The 25198-nt window shown below is 40.9% G+C and overlaps 1 protein-coding gene across 1 annotated transcript in view; it reads left to right on the plus strand.

The window, feature by feature from the left end:
- pdxkb (pyridoxal (pyridoxine, vitamin B6) kinase b) overlaps positions 1-22824 on the plus strand; it is a 24568-nt gene extending 1744 nt beyond the window's left edge. The window contains exons 2-11 of the mRNA XM_035663936.1: positions 5484-5538; positions 11288-11392; positions 11907-11990; positions 13959-13993; positions 14526-14611; positions 15677-15722; positions 15821-15932; positions 16022-16158; positions 16911-16977; positions 18397-22824. Coding sequence (XP_035519829.1) covers positions 5484-5538; positions 11288-11392; positions 11907-11990; positions 13959-13993; positions 14526-14611; positions 15677-15722; positions 15821-15932; positions 16022-16158; positions 16911-16977; positions 18397-18512 — 843 coding nt within the window. The 3' untranslated portion in view covers positions 18513-22824. The remainder of the gene's footprint in view (positions 1-5483; positions 5539-11287; positions 11393-11906; positions 11991-13958; positions 13994-14525; positions 14612-15676; positions 15723-15820; positions 15933-16021; positions 16159-16910; positions 16978-18396) is intronic.
- The last annotated feature ends 2374 nt before the right edge of the window (positions 22825-25198 follow it).

Raw genomic sequence — 25198 nt, forward strand, 5'->3', positions numbered from 1 at the left:
TTTAGATTTGCAAAACGATGAATCTAGCACAGGTCTCTTCCTCACTTTGCAATTCGAAACAAAATGTCTTTAAACTGAGAGCAGCTGTAACAACTAGTGACATCTAACTGTAAACCTGTACTATGCTCATTGGCTGGCTGGGGTGATTAAACTGTATATTAGGACAGCTCAAACACTCACTGCTTATCTTATACATCAGTAAGCTGCAGAGACACCATAGCCAGCGCTGTTTCTTTACACTGGGTTAATGGTCAATCTATGTAATCATTAAACTGACCGTCAGCCAAATGTGTCACTGCAGTAGCCAACAGAGGTTGAGAAAACATTGATGATTTTCAGTTTTTATCCTTCTTATTGTACGTATGATTTATGTGACTCCCTCCCCCGATCAGAGGGTCCTCTGAAGATAAGGGAGGGTAGTAGGCATCCGTCAGTTAACCTGTGTAACAGAGCGAATTGTGAAGCACGTACACATGAAGGGCCGTTGAGCAGAGACTGCGAGTGGCTCAACATGTGTCTTGGTCTTTAGCCTAATAGGACTGACTCTTGTGTTGAGTCATTAGAGCAAAACTACTAGAATAAGAAGCCAAAAACAGCCAATGCATTCAAAACAAGCCATTGATTTGATATTATTTGAAAGGACACAGAGGTTATGGGCTCCTCCCAGCTATGAAAGTGATAGTCCTCTCCCTTTATGATCCCTAATGTTGACAGTAGGGTGATTCCAGAGATTGCTTTGGGTCTATAATTGCCATGATGATGCTGATTGTTACAGTTTCATTTGATCCACCAGCAGCGGTTTGGCAGTCAGTAGTGATGGTGAGGCTAGTACAGTCCTACACTACACGTCCCATCATCCTGAAAGACAGTCACTTGTTGTAAGTGCCGTGTCTATTTTTAGCCTGCTGCGCCCCAGGATGTGTTTTGCGGTTATCCTAATGGCTGCTGGGCTTTGATGCATGTCACCAGGAGTCAGTGCAGCCATTATTGTTCATCTACTACGGACGATTAAGGCCAGTTTGTACCGGCCTAATGTTAAAATAATGTTTACCAGTGCAGCTTACTAAAGCTCACACTGATATTAACCAGTGTTAATACTAAACCTACAGCTTCACCAAAGCAGGAATAATACCAGTATCACAGTCACCAAATATGGACAGTACTCGCTGGTGCCTGTCATTTTTCAGAGCATCTTTAGTAAGATTACATTCATGCTGTTTGGTTATGCAGACAGTATTTGTATTGAAGCCTTTATAGTCTTTTTACAGGGTGCCTGCAAGTTATACTGCCTTAATCTCACACCTTAAATAGTCCTGCATCCAGCTAAATATAGCATTTTACAACTTAGATGAACTATTATGAGTCTTACACATGTTGTGAATTCTCTGGCCCCCTGGTGAGAAATGAAACCTGTCATGCAGAATGTCTTTCAATTGCTTTCACTTTCAAATGATCACAGCGGTGAAGTATTGGCCCTATTTGTCATCATAATTTGCATTGAAGGGTCTTATAAATGGTTAAATGTAAGGACACAAACCCTCCAGGCGCCATGTTTTAACTTGAATGAGATGTTAAGAGGAACAGCGATTATGTAAATGAAGCGTTGGAATCAGATCCAGTTGCAGAGGTATATCATCAGCAGTCACCAGCTTGATAAGTGTAACTTGACAGTATTGCAAGTGTATGTGGCTGCCGGTGAGTTTTGCAGTCAGTTTGTGAATGAACCACCACTAATGCTTGTGGACATGAGCAAAGTGACGGTATTTTAGATTTAAAGGAATAAACATTACGGGTCAGTGAAGGAGCTGCTCTCACCAGTCAGAGTCACAACCATGATTCAGTTGGTGCTGAAGATGAAGGGATGAGGTGATGGTGATGTCAGCGAGCGTGCAGGGCAACCCTCTCTCTGCGCTGACAGGACGGAGAATCTCAGGCAGGCAGGAGACGGCGATATTTGGAGGCAGGGCTCTGATTGGCTGCCACAGGATTCCTCTGGGTGACGTCACTGAAGATGGAGACAGGCTGCCTCAGAGCTGGACTGGATGGATTCAGCTTTCACGTAGAAACAGAATCCATAAAGAGGGCTGTCTGATGGCACCCAATTGAGGATAAATGCATTTAATAAATTCAGTTCAGTCTGTATTGTAAGTGTTGACCCCTGTCGGTTGGTAGTCGGTGTTATTTCCTCCAAAATGCAATCACAACTGGAGCCAAAGACACGTTCTCAAGGGAACGCTGTTCAAAAGAACAGATTGTGCAGACGTCTGAACAAGTGAATTATGTGTATGTGTTATTCTCAGTTTTACATACTGATGCCTAAAACACATCCTTCAGAGGAGAGTGAAGGCCTGTGAGAAAATCACTAATTCTTCATTGTTGGTAGCCAGACCACCCTGTAATCAATGTAATTACTACTTAATGTAATTAAAGTCGTTCGTGTAGCTAGCTCTAGATTTATCCGTTACTTAATTACTAACAAACAGAAAAGTGCCTTGATAATTGATTAATCGCTCAAGTTGTTGATCAAAAGTGCCGAACATTTGCTCGTTTCAGCTCGTCGAATGAGGAGTTAAGCTGGTTCTGTCAGCGGCCACAGGTATTCAGGCCGTGATACGGCTTCAGGGATGGAAAGGTCAACTGGTCGGTTGCCCGGTCGACCACTTTGGTCCAGACGGAAACATCTCGACAGCTACTGAATGGGTTGATAGGAAATATTCTACAGACATTCAAATCAAGTCCGGTGATCCCCTTACTCCTCTTCTAGTGCCATATAGCAACAGACAGATGACGTTACCAACAGTCTCAGCTGCACTTTCCGTGTAGTGCTATTTGGCTAACATCTAAACTAAGGCGTTGAACGTGGTAAAAGTAGCTGCTAAACATCAGCATATTAACATTGTCATTGCGAGCGTGTTATGCTGACATTAGCATTCAGCTCGAAGCACCACTGTGCCTCAGTGCAGCCTCAGAGAGCTGCTAGCATGGACTGTCCTGTTTTGTCAAGATAAGTCATTTTGAAACATCATTTGAAGGCTGAGGCATGTGACAGGCATTTGTTGTGATTTTATATCACTGCTTTAAAGCCTGAACAAGAAACATCATCAATGGAGACACCTTGAACCCATGAACATACAATTTACTATATATAGACAAAACTATGGTACGTGCACACGTGGAAACAAACTAATATACATGTGACATTGTTGGGAAGGGCAACATATACATTAATGCACATTAACAGTGAACACACAGGAACTAACCCAAATCAGAGGGACTCTGCTAGCTTAGTCACGATGCAGTAAATATAGCATCTGTGTTGACTCAGATGTGATCAGCCTGTACTGTGACACATGTTAATTAAAGAGACTCTTCATTTGTTAGTGGCGACACGGCTTCCTCATTTGGGAATTTACCAAAAGTGCTGAAAGTGATTCCTCATAAAGGCTAAATGTGCTTTTCATAATTTAGTTCAAATCCTCTCCTCCTTCTGTGACGATGCTCTCCCGTCAGCAGCATTGTAAACAGCCTATCTGTGTCACTGACTCGAGGCTTATGAATACAGCAAGAAAGGATGTGACCTAAATAACAGATTCTTAGCCCCGTGTACATCAGTAGGCCGTAAATACACAGTTTTAAATCAATAGTCGATTTGTACCCTGCTCAGCCGAAGGAACATGTAGAAATAAACAGGTTGTGCCTGTGTTAAATGGTTCTGAAAACCATCATTTGTATTCACAACTCTGGAACAGCACCCAGAAACAGATGTTTCAGATGTTAGGATTTACTGCAGGGTTGTTGGATTAGATTGGATATCTAGCAGCCGCAGCACTGCTGGGCTCACGACCTCCTTTCAGCTGAGGGCAAATATGGGATATCAATAGAAAATCACACGGATTAGAATGAGAAGGAATGTCATCATTCACACTTCTGTCTGTCCACCACGAGTGTACTCTTACAGTATTGTGTTTTTAAAATAGTATTTCCAGTAGAAATGTCATATTCTACATTCCTGACTCCACTTTTCCCTGAATGCCTCATGCTGCTGAAACAAATACTGTTCACCTTTCAGAAAACATTGGCCACACTGGAAAAAGCTGGTGCATTGACAAGTTCTTCCAAGGTCAAAGCTGATATCTGTACTGCGTCTCCCCTCTGAAAGCAGATTCTTGTGTCTCAAAGTTACAGTCAATTGAAAAGAACAAAGACCTCATTCACTCTGCCTGCTTCTTGCTTCAGCCCAATTAAATAAAGTCATTCAGATAACAATTGACTGCGCACATGGACGGATCATGTGTCTTTCCCTCTCTCTGGTAATTAAAAAAAAATCCGGTTAGATAGACAAATAGAGGGGAGGACACCGAGAGTTGTTTTTCGGGAATGTTCCAGATCTGTGCTGATTTCAGACACTGACAGGATCCTGTGTTTATCTCCACTCACACATCACAACCGGGGTTAAATGGAGTCGAACGGGGTTCTGATTTATTTCACTTTGATACATGTTTACATGCTGCAATTATGATTTTGATGATCTGGAACAATATACACTATTTGACAATAAAATTATTTTATACCAATACAGATCTGATATGTCATCTGATAATATTTTAGGGATGGCTCTTGGTTCTTTCAGATGAGAAAACTTTTTTCATTCATTGATTTGGGATGTAGATTTAAATGGACAGCGCTAAAAAGCTCTAAAAAAAAAAAAAGAAAGACTGTTTTTAACCGTGTCCAACACCAAACAGCAGACACACCTGAAAGTTAGCAGCTAGTAGGTGAATATAGTGGAGCATTCAGCAGCTAAAGATATCTATCTCTTTGTATTTAAGAGCTGATGAAGACCAAAGACTGCTAAAAGGGAATGAATACCAGACTTACAGTCATCAAGTAGACACAGACATCGCTCCAAATGAATGCTAAGGATTCTCTGTATCTGCTGGATGTGTTCATAGACCTTTTTCACAGCAGCCATCTTCACATGAAAAAGTTGGGTAAACACCAGTGCTACCAATGATACTGATTAAGGTTCTGTTTGATTCAGGACAAACAGAGTCAGGGTGCTGCTGTTGTGCATGTTGGCTCACTGGAAACGTTCAGCTACACTAAATTGAACGCAACCTTAATTAGTATCATCGGTAACACCTGCGTTACCCTACTATTTCACATCAAAATGGCTGCTGTGAAAAAGGTTTATGGTATGCTAACAAGCTGAAGCCACGTGAGCTTGAAGCTGCCCAAAAAATCAATTATTGCAGGTTTAACGACCAAGTATTTAGTGGCATACTGTACATTTATAATTATAGCCCAGTCCAGTTGTAGGCGCAGTCTTTCAGTTGCTGCACACTCCGTGCGTGCAGGAGTGTGATACATTTGTACTACTACACTTAAAATACAGTTGAGCTGTCAAATTAATAGCAAGCGTGGCTCTTACTCCTAATCTCTCCTGACTCCTAATCCGTTTCCTCTCTCACTTCTGTTTCCAGGTTTTAGGGTTTGAGGTGGACTCCATCAACTCTGTGCAGTTCTCCAACCATACAGGTAAGACGGATGAAATAGCATACATCTCTGAGAGCGCGTGTGTGTGTATGCTGTAGTCAGCGGGTGTGGGTGTGTATGAGTCAGCCAGTGCCCCTGGTGTCGTGACGAGGTGTTAGCGAGTGTTAGAGAGGCGGTTGTCGTCGAGGCGGTGGCCGCGTTGAGGCTGACGAGCCGACAGCTGAGTGAGTGGAGTTTTTGGGGAGGTCAGTGACTTCACTGGCTGACACCATCAGCTGTACGGGGCGAACCCCATTCACATTTTATACAGGCTCTCTCTCTCAGCCCGTCCTAGGACAAGTTGAACGCTGCTGGTCTTATTTTGAAACTCTGCTCTGCTCATGAGTAATACAAATTAAAGCTGAGTGCTGAGCTTGAGACTATACATTTCTAACAATGGGAAAGGATGTGGGCATTTAAACTGCTTTTCCACCGCATGGTACAGTTCGGCTCGACTCTACTTGCTCTTTTTTATTTTCCATTATGGATAGTACCTAGTACTTTTTTTGGTAACAACTCGGTCGAGGTTCCGAGCGAGCTGAGGCGACACTGAAAGGTGACGTGAAAACACTGCAGACCACTGATTGGTCACGCAACACAGGACATCCTGCACAAACCTCCCATTTTTTAAATACTTAAAATGGTTATCGTTCACTCAAACCACGCCGTGGTCAAGTGACGAAGTGCAGAGGTACCAAGAACACCATCCCTTCAGATCCTCTGCTATAAGAGCAGCAGCTCCTTTGTTTGTGGATAGTGTGTGGAAAAGGTGAGCAGTAAGGTTGTCAGTCTGGCAGTAAATGTACAGTGTAGGCTACAGATTGTCAGTGAATAAAAGCTGCAGCTTCTCAAGACTCCATGTTGTTTCCCAACTGCATCTATCCAGAGTATCATCTACAGCGGGAAACGAAGTAAAGGTACCAAAAGAGAGTAGAGACGAGTCGAGTCGAGCTTTACTGCGGGGTTGAAATACAGCTACAGTACCAGGCAGCGAGGGTCTAATGATGAAAGGATTTTTTGGGTCTTTTATGGACTAAAAGTTAGAATGTCTCTGTTTCTGCTCCATTCATTCTGACCTTTAACTTTACAAAAGTAATCACAATAGAATATATTATTGCAGTAATTACTGAAATATTGGAAGATTAAAATCTGTAAGAAGTATGATAATGAACAAAGGAACTGTTCTCTAACGCTGCTGATCCTCCTTTCTGCCACACAAAGGAGTGTTTGCCTGCATCCTGCAATGTCCACTTCACAGCTATCGCTCACAGAGGGATCTCTCGCTTGTGTTTATTGTTGATTATCACGGTAACGTTTGGTGGGATCCTAGTGTGAACCTATGATGATGTCACACATTGGTTTGGGGAGTACTGTTTTGAAGCCTGGAGTCTGGCATTATGGTCGTCACCATGTTGGTTTTTTGCAGCCAGCAGCGGTGACATACTGCGACTCAACCTGTCTGTATCAGGAAACAATGGCAGCCCGCCTGGTCACACACACAGATACAGTATGTTGGTAGGTCTCTCTAGTTTCAATAATGATACAGTTAAGATTTTCAGTTGCTTGAACTTGTTGACTTGATGATGGTTCTGTAATTAAGGGAGCGACTGATTTTTACGAAGTCTAAGTAAATATTGTATATTAAATTCTAATAATAATAACGTTTATTTACTGCAAATAGCACTAATCAAAGTCAGTGATTACAAAATGCTTTGCAGACATTTGCTCTCCACTCCTGTGTTTATAACACTGATTGGCCAGATTGGGTGAGCCAGTTACAAATTAAAAAGGCGTACTTGCAACAGCAATAATCTGTTGATGCATGTCGTTACTGATTGGCCCAGAGGGAGTGTCTGCGTCATCCCTCAGTGTCACATTTACTCGTAATATTTTGATCAAATTTCCAGTCTCATCAGTGAGTAATCTGTCTTTCCCCTGTCTTGCACTGATGGATGGTCCCAGCTCGTGTTATTCAGGCAAACTCAACTTGAACAATGAATCAGCTGAGCACTGTGAAAACAAACACATCTGCCCAGCTGTTGCTTGTTGCTTCCCAGTGGATTCAAGCAATATCCAGACTCCAGAAATCCTCACAGGATCTGGTCATTATTACAAAGTTTGGAATAAATTTAAAGGAAATTATAAGAATAAAGTTTTTTTATCTGTTTATTTGATAAGTCAGATTTTAGTCTCTTGTATTTGTTGGCTGGTTAGTAAGAGACACTGCACTCACTTCCCTGCCACCAACATAAAGAGGAATATAGATAAAAAGTAAATGCACCTTTCCATATTTCTATATATTTTATGGAATTAAAAAAACAGCTATTTATTAGTTAATTTTTATTAAAGATAAAGATAGAGTAGCATTATGAAAACTCAAGAAAACAAACAAACCAAAAACACAGAACATGTGCAGTAAGAGCAGTCGTTAAAATCCCTGTAGCCTGATGACACCAGGCTCTACATAGCTCAGACAGGGTTCCCAAATGTTCTTATTCCTATTCTTTTTGAATGTTATACACATGTAAAGTACTGGCACTAAATCAAACTGCTCTCTCTGCCAGCCTTTCACAGCTTTTTCAACTTCTTCATGAATCCACTACACACAGTATTTGGCTAATGTTGTCAGTGGCTGCTCTGTTTGGGAAATTAGTCAACTGTGGTGTATAGAGATTTCTACGTTGTTGTTTTTACAGTGTTTAATTGGTACAGAGTGAATGACCTTGACCTCCTCATGTCATGGTTGTCTAGTTTTTCATTTGGTCAAGTTTGAGAATCCGAGTAATCATAACCTACTCTGTGTAACTAATCTCAGTTGCCAGGAAAAGGTCAGCCAGCTGTTTATCATCTGGTGTGAAAGCAGCCAGGTTACACTGTGGTTTTGTAATTTCATTGTTATTGAGCTAGGTGGATGATGTTGAATTTAGAGCTAGTGAAAGTAATGTGTTGTGATGTTGCAGACTAAGGGTAAAGATAATTGTAGGTGTGCTGTAGGATAAGTGCTGTTGCGTAGGCGAGCGTGGGACTCGTCCGTAGCAGCATCAGATGCAGAGACAAATAAAATGCTGTAATTTACATTTGAGCTGTTTAGAAGTGTTGTAGCCTGGATTCAGCCAAACATTTATGATATAAGAGGTTCCCATGACCAGGTTTCTCTGCAGACCGTTTATTGGATAGTCCACAGGCTTGCTGTGAAGTTCTTTAGAAACTGTTTTCTATCGAACATAGAAAATAGTAAAACTGGTAAAAGTGGTATTTTTCTCAAATGTTCTACTGTGCAAGAAACAGATGAGAATAGATATGAAAATAATTCATATCATACAGGAAATTAAAACTGGTATACTGGTTCATCCTGTGTATTGCCCAGGACAAACTGGGACATTGTTTCTACAAGCTGTGTCATTTTCAATGCTTGGAGCAGCACAGATGAAATATTACCCACCTCCTGTGCATTTGGGAGGCAGCAGAAGTTTCAGTGATGGATATCTCAAAACCTCTGAAAATAAAGCTGAAACTATGTGCAGAGGAAGATACTACCAGTACTTTGTTGGTTACTTTATTTTGTTGTAGTTGAACTTTAAGTTTTAAAGTAAATAAGCACTTATCAGTGGCTTATTCCTTTTTTTCCGTAGCATTTTTTTGCATCATATTTGCTGAAGGTTAGCACAGAATCCTTCCTCTGTGGATCTTCTTTATTTGCAGTTGATTAATGTACCAAACGTTTACTTAGGTTTGTACTTTGTGTTTATATTTCTGTCTTCAGTTAAGGATGGTAGGGTAGGAGGCTCATAAGCTGGATGAGGCACATGCGACTTCATTTTTGAAGTTTGTGTGGGAATGGGAAAATATTTATCAAGAATATCCGTTCTGGGTTTTTCAGAAGGGAGCTGAACTATTTGAGTCGATCGTTCTCAAAATACAGTTCAGGGACGTTTTAGAATTCTGGTTTGGCAGAATTGTATATCTCTAGAAAATTGTCCGACTGGGATTATTTGATCTTTTTGTCACCGTGATCTCCAAGTGAACAGTAAAAACACAGCTGTCACATTACACACTACCAGGACTGTGTGCTAGCACGTTTTTGATTGGCCAACGCAGTGCCTTGCCAGATGGAGCTGGATTGCGTTGCGGCAAGAGTTGAGCCAGATTCCACATTTTGCCTCCGCACCCTCTGAGTCCCATTAGAGTAAATTAGGTGGCTGTGTATCTGTGTGTTTTCACACAGTGTTCTTGTCTGTCTGAACACACTGCATAGACGGGATTCCTGTGAGCTTCAAGCTAAATCTGTATTCAATTTAAATCTTTAGGGACCAATTAGACTAAGAGGGATTCTAATCATAGGTCTCAGCTCACTGTTCACATCACGTACAGAGCAGACAGTGATACAGCTGAGGACAATGTCAGGAACCAAAAATGTCTTCCTCCCATCAAAGCCTCACATCACTGGTCTCAATTGTGTTTGTTTCAGTGACCTTAGCATAAAAGTGCCTCAGACTCTAGAGCTTGTTTAATCAGATCTTGTATATTGGAAACTAACATTTGCAATTTCTTCGAGGAGAGTGTGTAATTTGGTGTGACACATTGAAGAAGACGGGTGCCTCTGAGAGGGAGCGGGTGGCTGGCGATGGGGACAGAGAAGGTGAATTGAGGGAGGGAGAGACAGCAGGTTTTTGAATCAAGAGAGACAGACAGCGGATGATGGAGAGAAAGACGGAGGGAGTGGAGAGAGAGAGACAGGACGCAGCAGTAAACAGCAGCAGGCGTTGTGAATTGCGACAGCATCGAATGATGACGACAGAAGCGGCTCTTATCTGTAGGCCTGCCTTCATTTCCCCTCTCTCTCTCTCTACACACCAAACCACACACAGCACGCTGACTGCTCATCTCTCTTTCTTAGCCCCTTTGGCTTTCTCTCGGCTTGTTGCTTAGCAACCAGAACCCCCCACCACGTGACCTGGCTGTGACTCACCTGGAGCTGCGACATCATCGGCCTGCAGCAAACATGTCATACGCAGACAGACGTGCACTAACGCAGGCTCACATTGGCATTCACGTCACATAAATGTGCCCCCATATAGGTACATACAGCACTTCACACATATGCATACCCAGATATCCTCCCCCAGCCTCCCCTCTGTCCCTGGCTGAAATAGTAGTTCAAAATATGAAATCTTTTGGAGCAATACTCACTTGTTTTTGAGTCATGCGGGCAGAGAGGAGACAAAACACAATCGATTGCAGTGTCTCTAACTTTATTCTGTGAGGATGCTCTATCCTTGTTGGTGCATTGCTTCACATCTTGGCGTGCCACCGCCACTTGTAGATCAGTGGAATAGTGTGTAAGCATTGGCAGGAATGTGTATTGCGTCACCCACACCCACCCCTGTTCAGTTTGTCTTGTGCACGTGCATCAATCAAAGCACAGACAAACAGCTCCGTAGTGCTACTAGAGGTCACTGGGTCCACAGCGAACCCTTGAGTCAAAGTACAGATGAACTTCTTCCCTCGGACGACAACCAGCATGTTGTTGTACTGTTATTTAATGCACGCTAACTGAAGCATCCTAACCTGCCCAGATGAATTTGGTGTCAAATTGAAAGTTTAATCAGGTTAGTGAGTACAAGGTTTTAATGTGTGTGTCAGCGTCGATAGAGGGCTTTAATAGGCAGTATGTGCGTGTGTCTGTGGGTGGAGAATTGAAAAGTGATTGCAAAGGTCCTATTAAACACAATAACTCCTCTCCTCTCTGCAGGTTATTCTCATTGGAAAGGCCAGGTGTTGACAGCGGATGAGCTCCATGTTCTGTACGAAGGAATCAAACTGAACAACGTACACCAGTATGACTATGTTTTAACAGGTGAATACACTACTTATATTCTTCACTTCTGCACTGCTCAAAATACAACATCTGTAATGTGTGTGCCACAGTTCTGCAGTTGGGTTCAGCTTCATGTTATGTGATGTTATTCTGTTGGACTTTCTAAATCCTCCTCAGGTAAATTTTTTTCAAAAATGAGATGCTGCATCTCAAAGAAATTCAAATTGTATTAAATGAGTCCTGCATTATGTTCCCTCCAGTCTCCTTTTCCACTTTACATTCAGTGTGCTAATGGTAGCTGGATGTTGTCCTGCCAAACCTGAATTAAGGTCACAGTCTTGTGATTTTTTTGTGATTCTAAGTATACCTGAGCAGCCATTTTCATCCGTATAGCTTCAGTCATGTGACATGCAGAGGAGTCACAGAACACTAGAGCTGCTTTAAAACAAAGCTTTGAGCAGAAGACAAATAATTAAACTAAGTATAATGACTATAATACTGTTTGTATCTCTGTGTGTGTGTGTGTGTGTGTGTGTGTGTGTGTCGTATTCAGGGTATACCAGAGACACATCCTTCTTGGAGATGGTAGTGGACATTGTTCAGGAGCTAAAGAGAGCCAACCCCAACCTGGTGTATGGTAAGTAACCACATGGTTTTAGTTCAAAACTGTAGAGCTGCATAGTCTGGTGATAATTCTCTGTGGGTTCGAGTGACCCCTTCCACAATACGAGGCATTTGATCCATTGTTGCCATAGAAATATGAATTAGTGGAGCTTTAATATGACTGCACTCTGTCAGCAAGTTAGCCTCATGTTGAAACATCAGAGTATGGGACAGTGAAACAAAATCCCCTAATGGGCTCAAATTAAATATTTGAAACTTTTTAAGTGACAAGCCAGCAAACAAACTCATTAGTTCTTTACATTAAGTAGCTTTATGTAGCTTGACATTAATCTCAGAGAAGATCCAGTTCTCACTGTGGACTCTCTCTCTCTCTCTCTTGCCAGGAGGATTCTCATCTCATGTTGCACGAATCAGTTTCACTCAAATCAAGGCTGTTGCAGCCTGGCCTGTAGTCACTGTGTTTGTGGATGTAGTGAAGACCTACTGCCACTGTTCAAAATAATAAGCAACCAGAGGGTGACATACATAATGTGTTTACCCGAGTACTTTTTGTTGTGGACAGAACGTGCTGTACTACAGTACTAGGTTGAGCCTGTGTGTGTCTGTAAGATGATGCCAGATATTCTTACACTGTTCAATATCTGTCACATTATACAAACTGCAGGTTTCTAGTTGGGATGAGGGGATACTCTACCTTTTCTCTCCCTATTCAGCAACACGAAACACTAATGCGTTTGAGAAGATTGTATATTACTATTGTTCTGGTTTTGGCACTGACTTAACTAGCTGCAACTAGTGAGACAGCTTTTGGTGGAGAAATTAGTATTGCTTCAGTTTTTCCTGTAGTTTGTAGAAATAGACGAGTTTTCCTTCGATGCTAGACAATTAAAGGTGCTTATGTTTTACATTGTAATGTAACCAATGGAGCAAATGACTGTAATAGGTGCTATGCAGTTCCCCTCAGCGCTGTGGAGCATTGTATTATGTATATACGTTCAGATCATTGTTTTGCTTTTACAGCCCAAACTGTACTGTTTTGGTTCACTTTCGCTGCTCTTATTAATCTTGTTTTCAGCAACAGCAGGCAGCTGCTTTTAGTGAAAAAGCTGAGATAAACCCACTCTCATGTACCTGCCCATCACCACAAAGCCGGCAGACAAAGTTACTACATGGTGAACATAGTGGAGCGAAGGAGCCAGATATTTCCCTCAGGAGTTAGAGGAGAGCAAAATAGAGCTATAAGGAGAGAGAATTTGACTGACATTGGCCAGGTGGACACCGGACAGAGGCACAACTCTAAATAAATGCTAATGTTTCTCTGTATCTTGTAAATTGGCAGCTGTAAGATACATTTTCTGTCAAATAAATAAAAATTCTACTTCATTTGAGAGGAAAACTGTAGTAAACAGTCAAGCACAGCACAAAAGCGAGCTAGCACCCATAAACGTTGACCACCTACCTGTAATGAACCTGAGACACTTCATCATGAACCCTGCATCATTAAAAAAGGAGGAATAAAAACTGGAGTTAAATGTGTCAGAACTAGGTCTACTAACAAATGATATGTTAGCAAGGGCTGTCCTGGAAAGAGTGGGAACCCTGAACATCATGTTGTCTGTTGAGGCCAGTTGTGTGAGAGCGTAAGGAAAGTACCTATCATGACTTATGGCCTAGGACAATACATTTGTATCTCCACTACTGCTGATGGTGTAATCATAGAAAAACCATTAGTATGTTGGTTGCTCCCGGTGGTACTTTGGTAATGTGAGGTGTAATGAACATTACAGCCTCTATGAGGCACTAGCTGGGCCTTTTTAGTCTTCTCTTTTAAGAGAATGCAGACTTTCCAAATTAAATGTTTACATCTCCAAATCCAGTTTCATGCCTCCCATCACTGCAGCGTTTATGTAATGTGAAAATTGTTGGATCTTTGCAGGTCTGTGTTGGGTGTCTGACTCTGAATGTGTTTTTGTCATTTCAGTATGTGACCCCGTTCTCGGTGATCATGGATCTATGGTGAGATTAGTGACACTTTTATGCTCTGTGTGGTGTATGTGCAGTGGTTAATGTGTGTTATTGGATAGATTTTTAACCAGGATTTCTGTGCCTCTGTGTGTGTGGAGGTTTTAGTGTTCATTTTTTTCCCTGTGTGTTTTTTTATCTGTAAATATATATATATATATATATAGATATAATATATTATATATATGGTGTGTGTTTTGTGTGTGTGTGTGTTAGTGTTCTGAGGGTGTGTTACAAGGCTCATTTCTCAGTGACAGATGGATTATTGTGATCTGACAGAACTACATGTACACAGTGACTCATTCTGCGTGTGTGTGTGTTGTGTATATATATTACAATGTGCGGACGTGCATTTTTGCGGATTAAAATCATATTTAGTCTGTTATCGCTTATAATTTCAAACCATGAAAACAAAGATCAGAGAAAAGCCTTTGAATTAACTCAGCCTACTCATTTAAGTGTGTGTAGCCCTTCCTTTAGAGCACAGTTTGTGTTCTGTGACTAACCTGTGTGTCTCGTTCTGCAGTACGTTCCTCAGAATCTTTATCCGGTCTACAAGAACAAGGTGGTTCCTGTTGCTGACATTATTACTCCCAACCAGTTTGAGGCTGAGTGAGTACAAGTTTTTCATAACAGCACATTTCTGTTGATATGTCTTAAATCCAATAAATCTAACAGGAAATCTCTGTAACTATCTTACTTATAGTGTATGGAGACACTCAAACTAAACTTACTTAGTTTGTAGTAGCTATACCTCAGTGAGTCTGTAGCTGTGTGAGTGGCAGAGCTTTAGCGAACACCGTCTTTATGTAATGCCACTCATGCTGTTATCTAATACCCTCATTCTGTGGTGGCAGAAATCTGGGAAAGAATTAACTGAAAATACGCCTCAGCACCCCTCTTATCTTTCTTGTTTTAAAGCATGATTTACATAGCTTGAAAGATATTTTTTTTCCATTAGTGTGTGGGAACGTACGATACGTAGTCTTGTTGAAACTCTTTATTTAAAGTTAAGATACTATGTTTTTTAAGTCTGCACAGTTACTGAATGTATCAATATACATGTCCAGTAATAGAGATGGATGAGCACATTCAGCAGAGACCACGCTACCAACTGGGTTTGTAATGATGTAGCTACTGGTGTCTTCAGCAGGGTTGAAAGATGTTGATTTCAGTCTGTCTGGTAACAATTAGCACTATCTTTTACATTTTAATGATCCCCATGGAGAAACAGGCAGATATAAGATGTTTACTATGTTTTGGTTGGCTGCTTTTCTTCCCTGCATTAACTAAATGGCTGCATTTCTAAAAAAAACTGCAGCATTAAGCCACAATTTAAGAGATAACTGTGTCTCAACTCAGTTATCTCTGCAGCTTCACTGTCAAGTTGCTCCACCTAGTGGTGTTCCCATGTGCTTGCAGAATCAGATTTAAGGTTTTTCTTTATACCTGCATCACACTTTATTAGACTAATAATGATTCAAGTTTTTGAAGCCTTCAGAACCTTTTGAGGTTCATATTTTAGCCAGGACCCCAGGGCTCTAGCGTCGTCATATGCCACCTCTCGCAAAAACCCAAACCTCTGTCATTCTCTTTTTGTGTTTTTCTGTTTATTAAGTAAATGTTCAGTGTTTCTGTGCTATTGACATAATGGTCATTTGTTTGTTTGTCTTTTAGATTATTGACAGGGAAAAACATCAGCACAGAGAAAGATGCTGTAGAGGTAACAGATCACTTACTCTTAAATCCTTCTCTGCTTTCCTGCATAATGTCTTTGTTTACAGAGTAAGCCGTTGTGTCTCACTCACTGACTGTCTGCAGGTTATGGACCTTCTCCATGCCATGGGCCCGGACACAGTGGTCATCACCTCCTCTGATCTGCCCTCCAGACTTGGAGACCGCTTCCTTGTGTCGTTGGGCAGCCAGCGCCATGGTACGTGACATGCAATTTAGTGTGCATATAGAGTGTCTATATTTGTGAGACTAATGAACCCTTCAACATGTTGTGTGTTTGCTTTTCAGTTCGCCCCGACGGCAGCAGGACGACACAGAGAGTTCGAATAGAGGTTCCTAAAGTGGACGCCGTCTTTGTAGGAACTGGAGATTTGTTTGCTGCTATGCTGCTAGCGTGGACACACCACTACCCTAATGACCTGAAGGTACGAAAAAACACAGTAACAGTCATACTGAGGCTGGCAGGGCACAACCCACAGACACATAAAAACAGCAACATATGGCTGACAGGCCCATTAACCTCAAAGGAGAGTTTATTAAGCTATCACTGCCTCTAATACTAATATCACAAGAAAAAAGAATATAAATTGTTTTAAAACTGATTTGGCACCGTGTGGAAGAGTGTGTGTTTCCTACATCCATTGTATTTTCCGAAATCCTGTTTTTGTGGCTGATATGAAGGAGAAAGCTGCTTCACAGAGGTGTGTGAAGGCCAGTGTTGAGTGCGTGCTGATGGACAGAGGGGATACCCAGCTTTAATGCCCACCAGTTATTAAGGACTGGAGAGAGGCTGCGTAACTGAATACAGTGGCAGCAGGTGTGCTTCAGTGGTCAGCACTGCACAGGCCGGTTGTTGAAAATTGCCACTTTGAAAAATCCACACACCAAGCTGCCCATGAGCTGTGATAAATAATACACACCCTGTGCAAGTGGAGATCAATCATTTTACTTATTGACAGAAGATTGAGGCAGCCTCACTGACCAGGCAGAGCTACAGGTGACAGGACATTAGACTTTGATTTAAGTTGATGTATTTATCATAACTGCAGCATTAAAAATGCTAATGTTTACTTATTAAGTAATTGAGACCCCCCCAAAAGGACGCATATATACGTATGTCGAGTCATGAAAAACCTAATAATCCCTTTCTATCTGCTCTTCTCGCTCTCTCTCTCAGACGGCCTGTGAGAAGACTTTTTCAGTGATGCACCATGTTATCCAGAGGACCATTTCGTATGCTCACGGTAAGAAGTAGGGCTTGTCATCAATGCCTAAAGCTTTGACTTATCTATGCTGTTTTCTTATCTCAGAGACAAACACAGACAAGACCAACAGAGCTAAAATCCAATTTCTGTTGTAATTTAATCATGACTGATGCCAGATATTTACATCAGCAAAACGTTGAAAAGGTGTATAGGTTATAGAAAAATCAGTGCCACTGTGGGTTTTTGCAAAGGCTTTGTTGATAGTATAATATATAATAGTTTTGAAGTGTTTTTGACGTCCATCACTTGTCTGTCTCATGGAACAGATGCGCTTCCATTTCATGAAATGTAACACTATGCACTCAGTGAAGCATTCATCTCCACAGATGGCCATTCTCCTGCTGTCTGTATGTTGTAAATGTATTAAGTATATGTACGATGGTTGATCAAGGACCCCAGTTTCTCTATAAACTTTTCCAGTTTCATTATCACACTTTTATTTCCCCTGCCGGCCACTGTGGTCAGGGGAAATGAAATCAATGGACCAATAAATATGAGTGCAGTTTTCCTCTTGTACACACCTCATGGAGCCTCCTCGAAATCTATTTGTGTCCAGTAAATTTCTGATAACGTTCAGCCTGATTGCAATCACAATTGCGTAACACTATGAGGGTTATATTTTTAGATGCAGAGCACCTAATAAAACAGTCTTGTAACTCACTCAAAACGCAATCTACATTTGGCATGCTGCAGACGGTCCACAAACAGGGAGTGGTTTATCAGACCAGTAATTCACCACCTGAAGGAAAGGACCAGCAGCAGCATAGACCTATAGATGTAGCTATGTTGATATCGCCACCTGCTGACGAACACATTACTAGCTGCCCATTGTAACACTGGCACCACATACAGGAAATGACTGGTGTGACTGATATTATCAAATTAAGGAATCCTTTGTTTAAATTTTAAGGTAGGATAAATGCAAAACAATTCACATTTCCTTTTCTTTGTAAGTGAAACTGATGTCTTGATACACCTACTTATCTCACTGATTTGAATCTTAACATATTTTCACTCATTCATGATATATAGTTAGATTCCTAGTACTCGTTATCCAGGGTTTAAAATGTTGCATTGAAAAAAAAATCTAGAAAAACTACAGCATACTGTAAAAGGTTTGCATCTGCAAGCTGCTGCTGCCGTCACTCTTACTGTCTATAGGCTGCACAGGTTTGGCTGCTCCTGCAGCTCTCAAGATGATGATCGGCTTGGCCTGGTTTCAGGAGCTTTGCATCAATGGCAGGGTGTCTAAACTATTATTACTTTAAAAGAATGTGTGATGTAGCTTTAAAATATATGTTTATCTTTATTCATCTCTGCATTTCTGTCTGCCCACTCCCTACCTACCCCTCTCTCTCTCTCTCTCTCTTTCTCTTCCTTTCTCTCTCTCTCTCTCAGAACTAGCAGGTCCTGGTCGGAGGCCCAGTCCGCCCCAGCTGGAGCTGAGGATGGTTCAAAGTAAAGCTGACATAGAAGACCCTGCTATAGTTACGGAGGCCACAGTCATATCCTAACATTACCGGCCCATAAGACTCATACTAACCATGTCCTCTTCACCCATAAATCTCTCAAATCTCGGTAAATCTCTCATCACTGTAAACCTTGACTGTCATTTCAAAACTTCCACACCTCATTATCCAGACTCCTTAAACCCCTTAGTATTGTAACCCCTTTAGTCCTTTTCCCCTTTAAGTCCTCAGTGTCCTAACCCCCTTAAACTGAACCTTAAACCTGTAACTCCAAAACCCTTTTACCTAAACCCTGTTTGGGAAACCAGAGCCATGGATAGACAGTTTGGTCAGACAGACAGTTTGGTCAGACAGACAGGCTCTAACAGCGTGTGAGCTAAAAGCTGTAGTGCTAAGGCTTATTTCTCACTCCAAGATAGCTCTAATTCCACTTGCATAACACGTAAAATGCCATATATAAGCTAAAAAATACAAAATATGAGGGTGATAAGGGTCATGAAAACCCTCAAAAAACCCATTTAGGTTCAGTCATAACCATGATATAGAAACTGTTTTGGTTGTTTTTAACAAACGTGGAGTAGCTAATACTAGAACTAGTAGTAGTTAATACTCTGGTGTTCTCAGTGTCTTTACTGAGGAGTGATAGGTGGCAGGGAGCAAACATAAATGAATGAATTGAGGCAAAGTATTTTTTTCCCATTGTGAATTCATATTTAAAAATATCTACTAGCACTTACCATAATAATACTCATCACAACACAGGAGAGCCTCCCTGATGACTGATAGAGTAACTTAACATGACTGTGTACAGATACACACAGGAGTACACATCTCCATCAATGCAGTGAGGTGACCCTTTAAACCATTAAGTAAAAACAAGATAATTATTCTTATCTGTTATTTTGGATTAAATGGCACAAAGGCTATGTTCACACTGCAGGCAAAAGTGGCCCAAACCTGATTTCTGATCTGTTTTCATGAAGTGTGAACAGCACAAATGACATAGATCTTTTCAATTCTGATTTGGGACACTTTCATATGTTGTCCAAATGAGTTACAGGTCGGATGTTTTCCAATGTGACCTCAGTGTGAACAGTCGTTATAGAATTCATGTGACTTTTCCTTCACTCTAGATTTCAGGACCACAAACGTGTTCACACTGGAATCTGATATGAGCCACATTCAAAACATAATGTGAACAGCCAAACAAAAGCAAGATCTGAGCAATAAATCAGAACTGTGTTAAAGCCAGACACCAGCCCCACAAAATCTAACTTCTAATGTAGCAGGATTATTTGTTGTTGCATTCAGAAATAAAACTCTGCAACATATTTGCAGTATTTACCCCCAAAGTAAACTGATTCCAGCTGCTAAACTCTACCTCTAAATTATTAAATATAAACTTGCCTACTTTATTGCTCTATAACTGCCACTCAACTCACATACTCTGTCTATTTTTGACAGAGCTGCACTGTAGCGGTGGTCCTCCACACCAGTTGCCAAGTAGCAGGATTGCAGCACTAACACTGGTGTTAATGATCAAACACTGTTTATCTATGGCTCTGCCCACCACTATTTCAAGCCCCTCCCCGTCTTACAGCAGTGATGTAATGGTGACCAAGTCTAACCCCCTGAGATCCCTTGAAAATATAACAAAGGAAAAAAAAAACGCACAATGTATAGTTGATGTATAGATGTTGTACTATAACTGTATTGGACCATCTGTATGATATCTTCTATCTGATCTGTCTATTGGACCATTGTGTTGATGCTACTGTACTATAGACCACACGCACTACAATATCACCCAAACCAGAGACATTTGGGCTGGTTCTGGCACTCCTGGAGGCTCCAGTGGCTCCAGTCGTTGTCGCTTGTTAGTAATAGGTAACTGTCTAATAGTCATAGTATATAGTTGAACCTCTTTCATCTCTACACAACATAAAGAAAAAACTGGCAACCTGAGCCGTCTGAGCCGTCCCTGGCCGGTTATACTTCTGCTAGACCAATCAGAAATTGGCTACCTCAGTGCCAGAACCAACCCACATCATGCCGGGCGGTTCCCGGCCCAGCTCTGGCCCAGAACCCTATATCTGAGAGTTGTGCCACTGAATTTACTGGAGGCCTCGAGAAGTTGTAAGAGGAGACCCTCGTCTTCCCCCACGTCCAGTATCAGCTCTGTGAATATCTGTTGTAGAAATTGTCACACTCCACTGTGGTTCAACAACAGACATGATGGCAGTAGGTCCAATTTTAATATGACGGCAGGTAAATCTGGGTAAACTGATGACTGTTCCCCTATTAAAAAAAGCATAGAATATACATGATCTAACCCGTTTTATCCTTCATCAAATGATTGTTTTGTCTATAAAATGGCACAAATTTGTGCAACTCTATTTCACTCTATATCACTATTTCCCAGAGCCCAAGGTAATTTCTTCAAATTGCATGTTTTTCCCAACAAATATTCCAAGTTTACAGCAAATTCTCACATTTGAGAAGCTGGAACCAACAAATGTTTGACATTTTTCCATGATAATAACAATTAATTGATCATCAAAATGTCAAAGAGTATCTACAGCACAATATGAGGAAACTGAAATCACCCTACCCCAGAAAACCTTTTTACTACTATAGCTACAGTTAAATCTTCAATTAAAGTGTGTTTGCTGACTCACCCGATGGCTAACTAGCTACTATACTAGCTAACTTGTGCTAAAGTCTTCAGTTATGCCGGGAAATAAAATGATTAATAATTCATTCTAAATGGCCACCATAACATTGAGTTGGGCCGTTGCAGCAGTCTGTTTATCACAGTGGAGTGTGATAGGAAAGAGTTGAGGAAAACATGACATGCGACCAATGATGTCGCGAGAACTTGGCATGTGCCTTAGCCCACTGCGCTACCAGGGCACCACAGCAGACGAGATTTTAATGCAATTTTAACACTTTTAAGTTACATCGGAATCCCCCCCCCCTCCCCGTTGCTTCCTGATTTGAATGTTCGGTAATCTAATTTAACAGGAAACAGCTAAAATTATTTTAACTTTGCTCGGCAACAGCATACAGTTTTAGAGAGTGTAAACCAAATAACCGGAGGCCTAAAAAAAGAAAAAAGAAAAATCCAGATGTCATCAGTGTCCCACCTGAGCTGGATGTAAGGTTCTGGGCAGACCAGTGTAATTCTGTACTGCTGTTGTTTCTCTATGGACTGTACTGTGATACTGCCTTAGGAACCTAACATCATAACGCCACAATACTGCTCACTGAGGGAGAGGTGGAGAGGGAGGAGGAAGGAAACATGAGATGTCTTAAATGTAGGTACTCCTGACTGCAAATTTCTGTTCTACAGTGCGCCTGAAACAGGAAGAGATGAGATTGCATATGCTTCGATTTTCTGTTTGAATCTAAAAAAAATGTCTCTTTAGGGCTGCAAGCAGTGATTTCATTATCAATTAGTTAGATTATTCTTTAAATTAACCAATTAATTATTGGGTTTAAAAAAAGATTTTTACAGAACAGAAAATTTACTGTTTTATTAAACAGAAAATCAGCAAGTCTTGAATGAATCATTTAAACAATTGAATTATTGTTCTTTAATTTTCTGTTTTACGACTAACCGATTTATCATTTAAGCCCTACAATCTTTCCTTTTGTGACTCAAAGATACACTTCCTGGACTAATGGTGGGGGGGGGAATGCAGTCTCATTTTTAAAATTGCAATAGTTAATATTGATTTTTGTACTAGAACAGTTGTATTGTGCCACTGTAGCACTGATTGTCATATCAATAACAGACTACTGTGTCTGTGCGCTTGGCCAACCAGCTTTAAGCTCTGCTATAATCAACATGTGCACTATCCAATCCTCTGCTTCCTGCTAACAAACCAGTCCGCTGTATTATTGGGTCAAAATCTGTCTATCTGTCGTGTCTGTGCGTGTTGTGTGTGAGAGAGTGTGTGTACACGTGTATATAAATGTCCTTTGTGGTCACAGGGTTTTGTGTGTGTGTGTGCACGCATGTGGAGTGAAAGAGGAAATCCCTGAAAAGTAAAACTAACAAAGATGGAGGGGTGAGAGAGGAGCAGGGTAAAAAATAAAAAAAAGAGACAGGAATAGTGTGCATGAGGAGGGGAGAGGAGGTATGTTCAAGAGGACAATCATTCTGTGATGTTATGCATTGTTTGACGACTCCCTTTCCCCCCGATCTGCTTAACAAATAGACGATTGTTTTTGTTCTGGACTTCCTGAAAGGGGGATTTGAATCTTAAACGTTTCCTTGATGCCTCGCGTCCCCTCTTTCTCTTCCTCCCCCTCCGCCCATCCACATGCAGATATATCTGTCCTTCAACCTGTCCACCCGCCTCCCTGCAGTGCCATTGTGTCTGTATCGCTAGTTTTTAAACCTTAGCCTCGCTGTGTGTGTGTGTGTGTTTGTGTGTTAGATGGTTATACTGTGCCCTGACTTCCCCCTATCTCTCTGCTCGATTGTCACTACTGTCCCCGCTTCTGTTCCCATGCTGGTTTCAACCTTGAACTCCACTTGCTTGCTGTGTCTTTTGTGATACAACTAAACTTCACTGCGCTCTTGTAAAAAAAAAAAAAAGCTGCTGTTAACTTCACCCTGCTTTCAGTAACTCTTCCTTCGTAATAACTGCTACTGTTGTCTTGTTTACCTACGTACGATTCGTCCGTTAAACATCCGGATTGAGTTGCGCCAGCTCTTTGTAGATCTGTCTCTAAGTTTGTGCGGAAAGTCCTTCTGAAGTTCTTAGGCAGTGCTTGGCAGTTTCATACTTGTGATTTACTAAATCGAGTTGCACCGTTACAACTTCAGAAATATCTTGGCTAGGTAAGACTTTAGTAATGTGTAAATCGGTTGCTGGGAAACATCTTAAAAAACTATTTTAATGAGTCTTTACCCGCCACCATTTTCTTGCCAGTGACCTGATAACTAAACTGCCCATGTGCAACTCTCAACAGAGATGAGAAGGAAGCCAGATGGTTCACTCGTTTAGCTACTTCTCTTGCCAGTGTCGGTAGTCGGTAGATTTATTAGCCTGACTCACAAATTCTTAGTCAAGCAGTTTAACTGAGTTTTAGTGTAAAACTCTTAATAAATAATAACTCAATAAATAATAACTATTTTTAATATTTTATGCTAGTATGTTAAGGGTTACGGTTAAGTGTTTTCTTTGTAATTTAGTAAAATTATATTGTCATATAATTTTATATTATGAAGTATATTGTGTTTTTTTTATTTAATTGAACATTTTACCAGTTTTCATCATAACTAAACATTTTGAAGAGTCAATCCATTGCTTTAATCTAAATTGTTCAAATATTAGCAAGCTAATGTCACTGCAGCTACCAGTACATAACAGTTACACCTGGTAGTTACTGGGTGTAAATATTTAGTGGTGTAGTAACTAGTTTGTGTGGTGCAACCCGATTTACTTTATTAAACGGTTTCCGTTAAGTAGGCTGAACCTACAAACAGCTGGTGCAACCGGTTGCTGGTTGCTAATGAACTAAAGACGGTTGCCTTTGGGGCCGATCAAGCAGACTGGCACACTGCACAGTGTCAGCCCGAAATATTGTTTTATGTTGGTTTTAGTAGTCCTTTATGTGTAGCCAAACATTTACTGTCTGACAGTATCTGGATCATGAAGTTAGCATGACTTTGTGAGCTAGGTAAAACTTCCTGTGATGGAAACAAAGGGTCATCAAGTATATATGAACGTATTAAGTCCTTATGGCAACAGAGTTAGCAAACAATTAGCCACTTTTTGGCTAACCATGGAGAATCTAATTGGCTTGTGTGAATCTGTGGGCTTAGAGCAGCTCCCTGAGGTTTTATGTAAACTCACCACAGCACGAGCTGCAGAGTTGGGAGGTTAACTGATTGGTAATTTTAGCAACCCTTTCACAATAACTCGATGTCAATTTAAAACATATTTCTAAATTCTGGTTTAAGGCTTGTGTGATTAGGTTGAGTTGTGTGATTAATGTTACAAATGAAGCTCTACAAATTAGCAAGTAAAATGAAAACAGCAGCCAAGTGGCAAAGTAGTGATTCACTTAAGTTTTATTTAATATCATGTTTTTAAGATTGAACTTGGAAATTGGACAGTGCAACAATAAACGAGCAGGACGACTTGTAAAGGCTGCAGTGAGAACTGTCCTGTGTGAGGCCCTTCACCTTTCTGTCAGTCCGTCATTTAGATGGTTACAAGTGACTCTCCCATGTGGCTTTGCTTGATGCTCACCACTGTCCACGCTTCCTCCCCCTCATATTTCCCGTCCTCTCTGTACCTGTTGTGATCCCTCATCCCCGTCTGTTTGGTTACAAAATGGCTGCCACTCAAAACTGCAATGGCCCAACCACCTGACTGTGGTCCCCTCCTCTCCTCCTGACAGTTTCATCTCTGCCATCTTGTTTTTCTGTTCTTGGTGGCCAAAACGAGGAAATGTAATAATCATTGTTTGGTAACTGTTTTTAGTGCTATGTTTTTGGAGCGTTACGAGTATTTTCTAACATGTTACAATAAAAGATTGTAGTGTACAAATTCACATTTATAAAATATATATATATAGATATATATGAGAAATGTATGTTCTAATGCAATAAAGAGAGATTAAGAATTATGAAAATTGTATTGATTATTATTATTATTATTTTACTTGTGTAAAGGTTTGTTTGTCTCAGTGGGGTCATCCCTATGTTCCCC

The sequence above is a fragment of the Morone saxatilis genome, unplaced genomic scaffold (assembly GCF_004916995.1).
Source record: "Morone saxatilis isolate NCDOM2014 unplaced genomic scaffold, NCSU_SB_2.0 Contig19, whole genome shotgun sequence".
Classification (NCBI taxonomy): Eukaryota; Metazoa; Chordata; class Actinopteri; family Moronidae; genus Morone; species Morone saxatilis.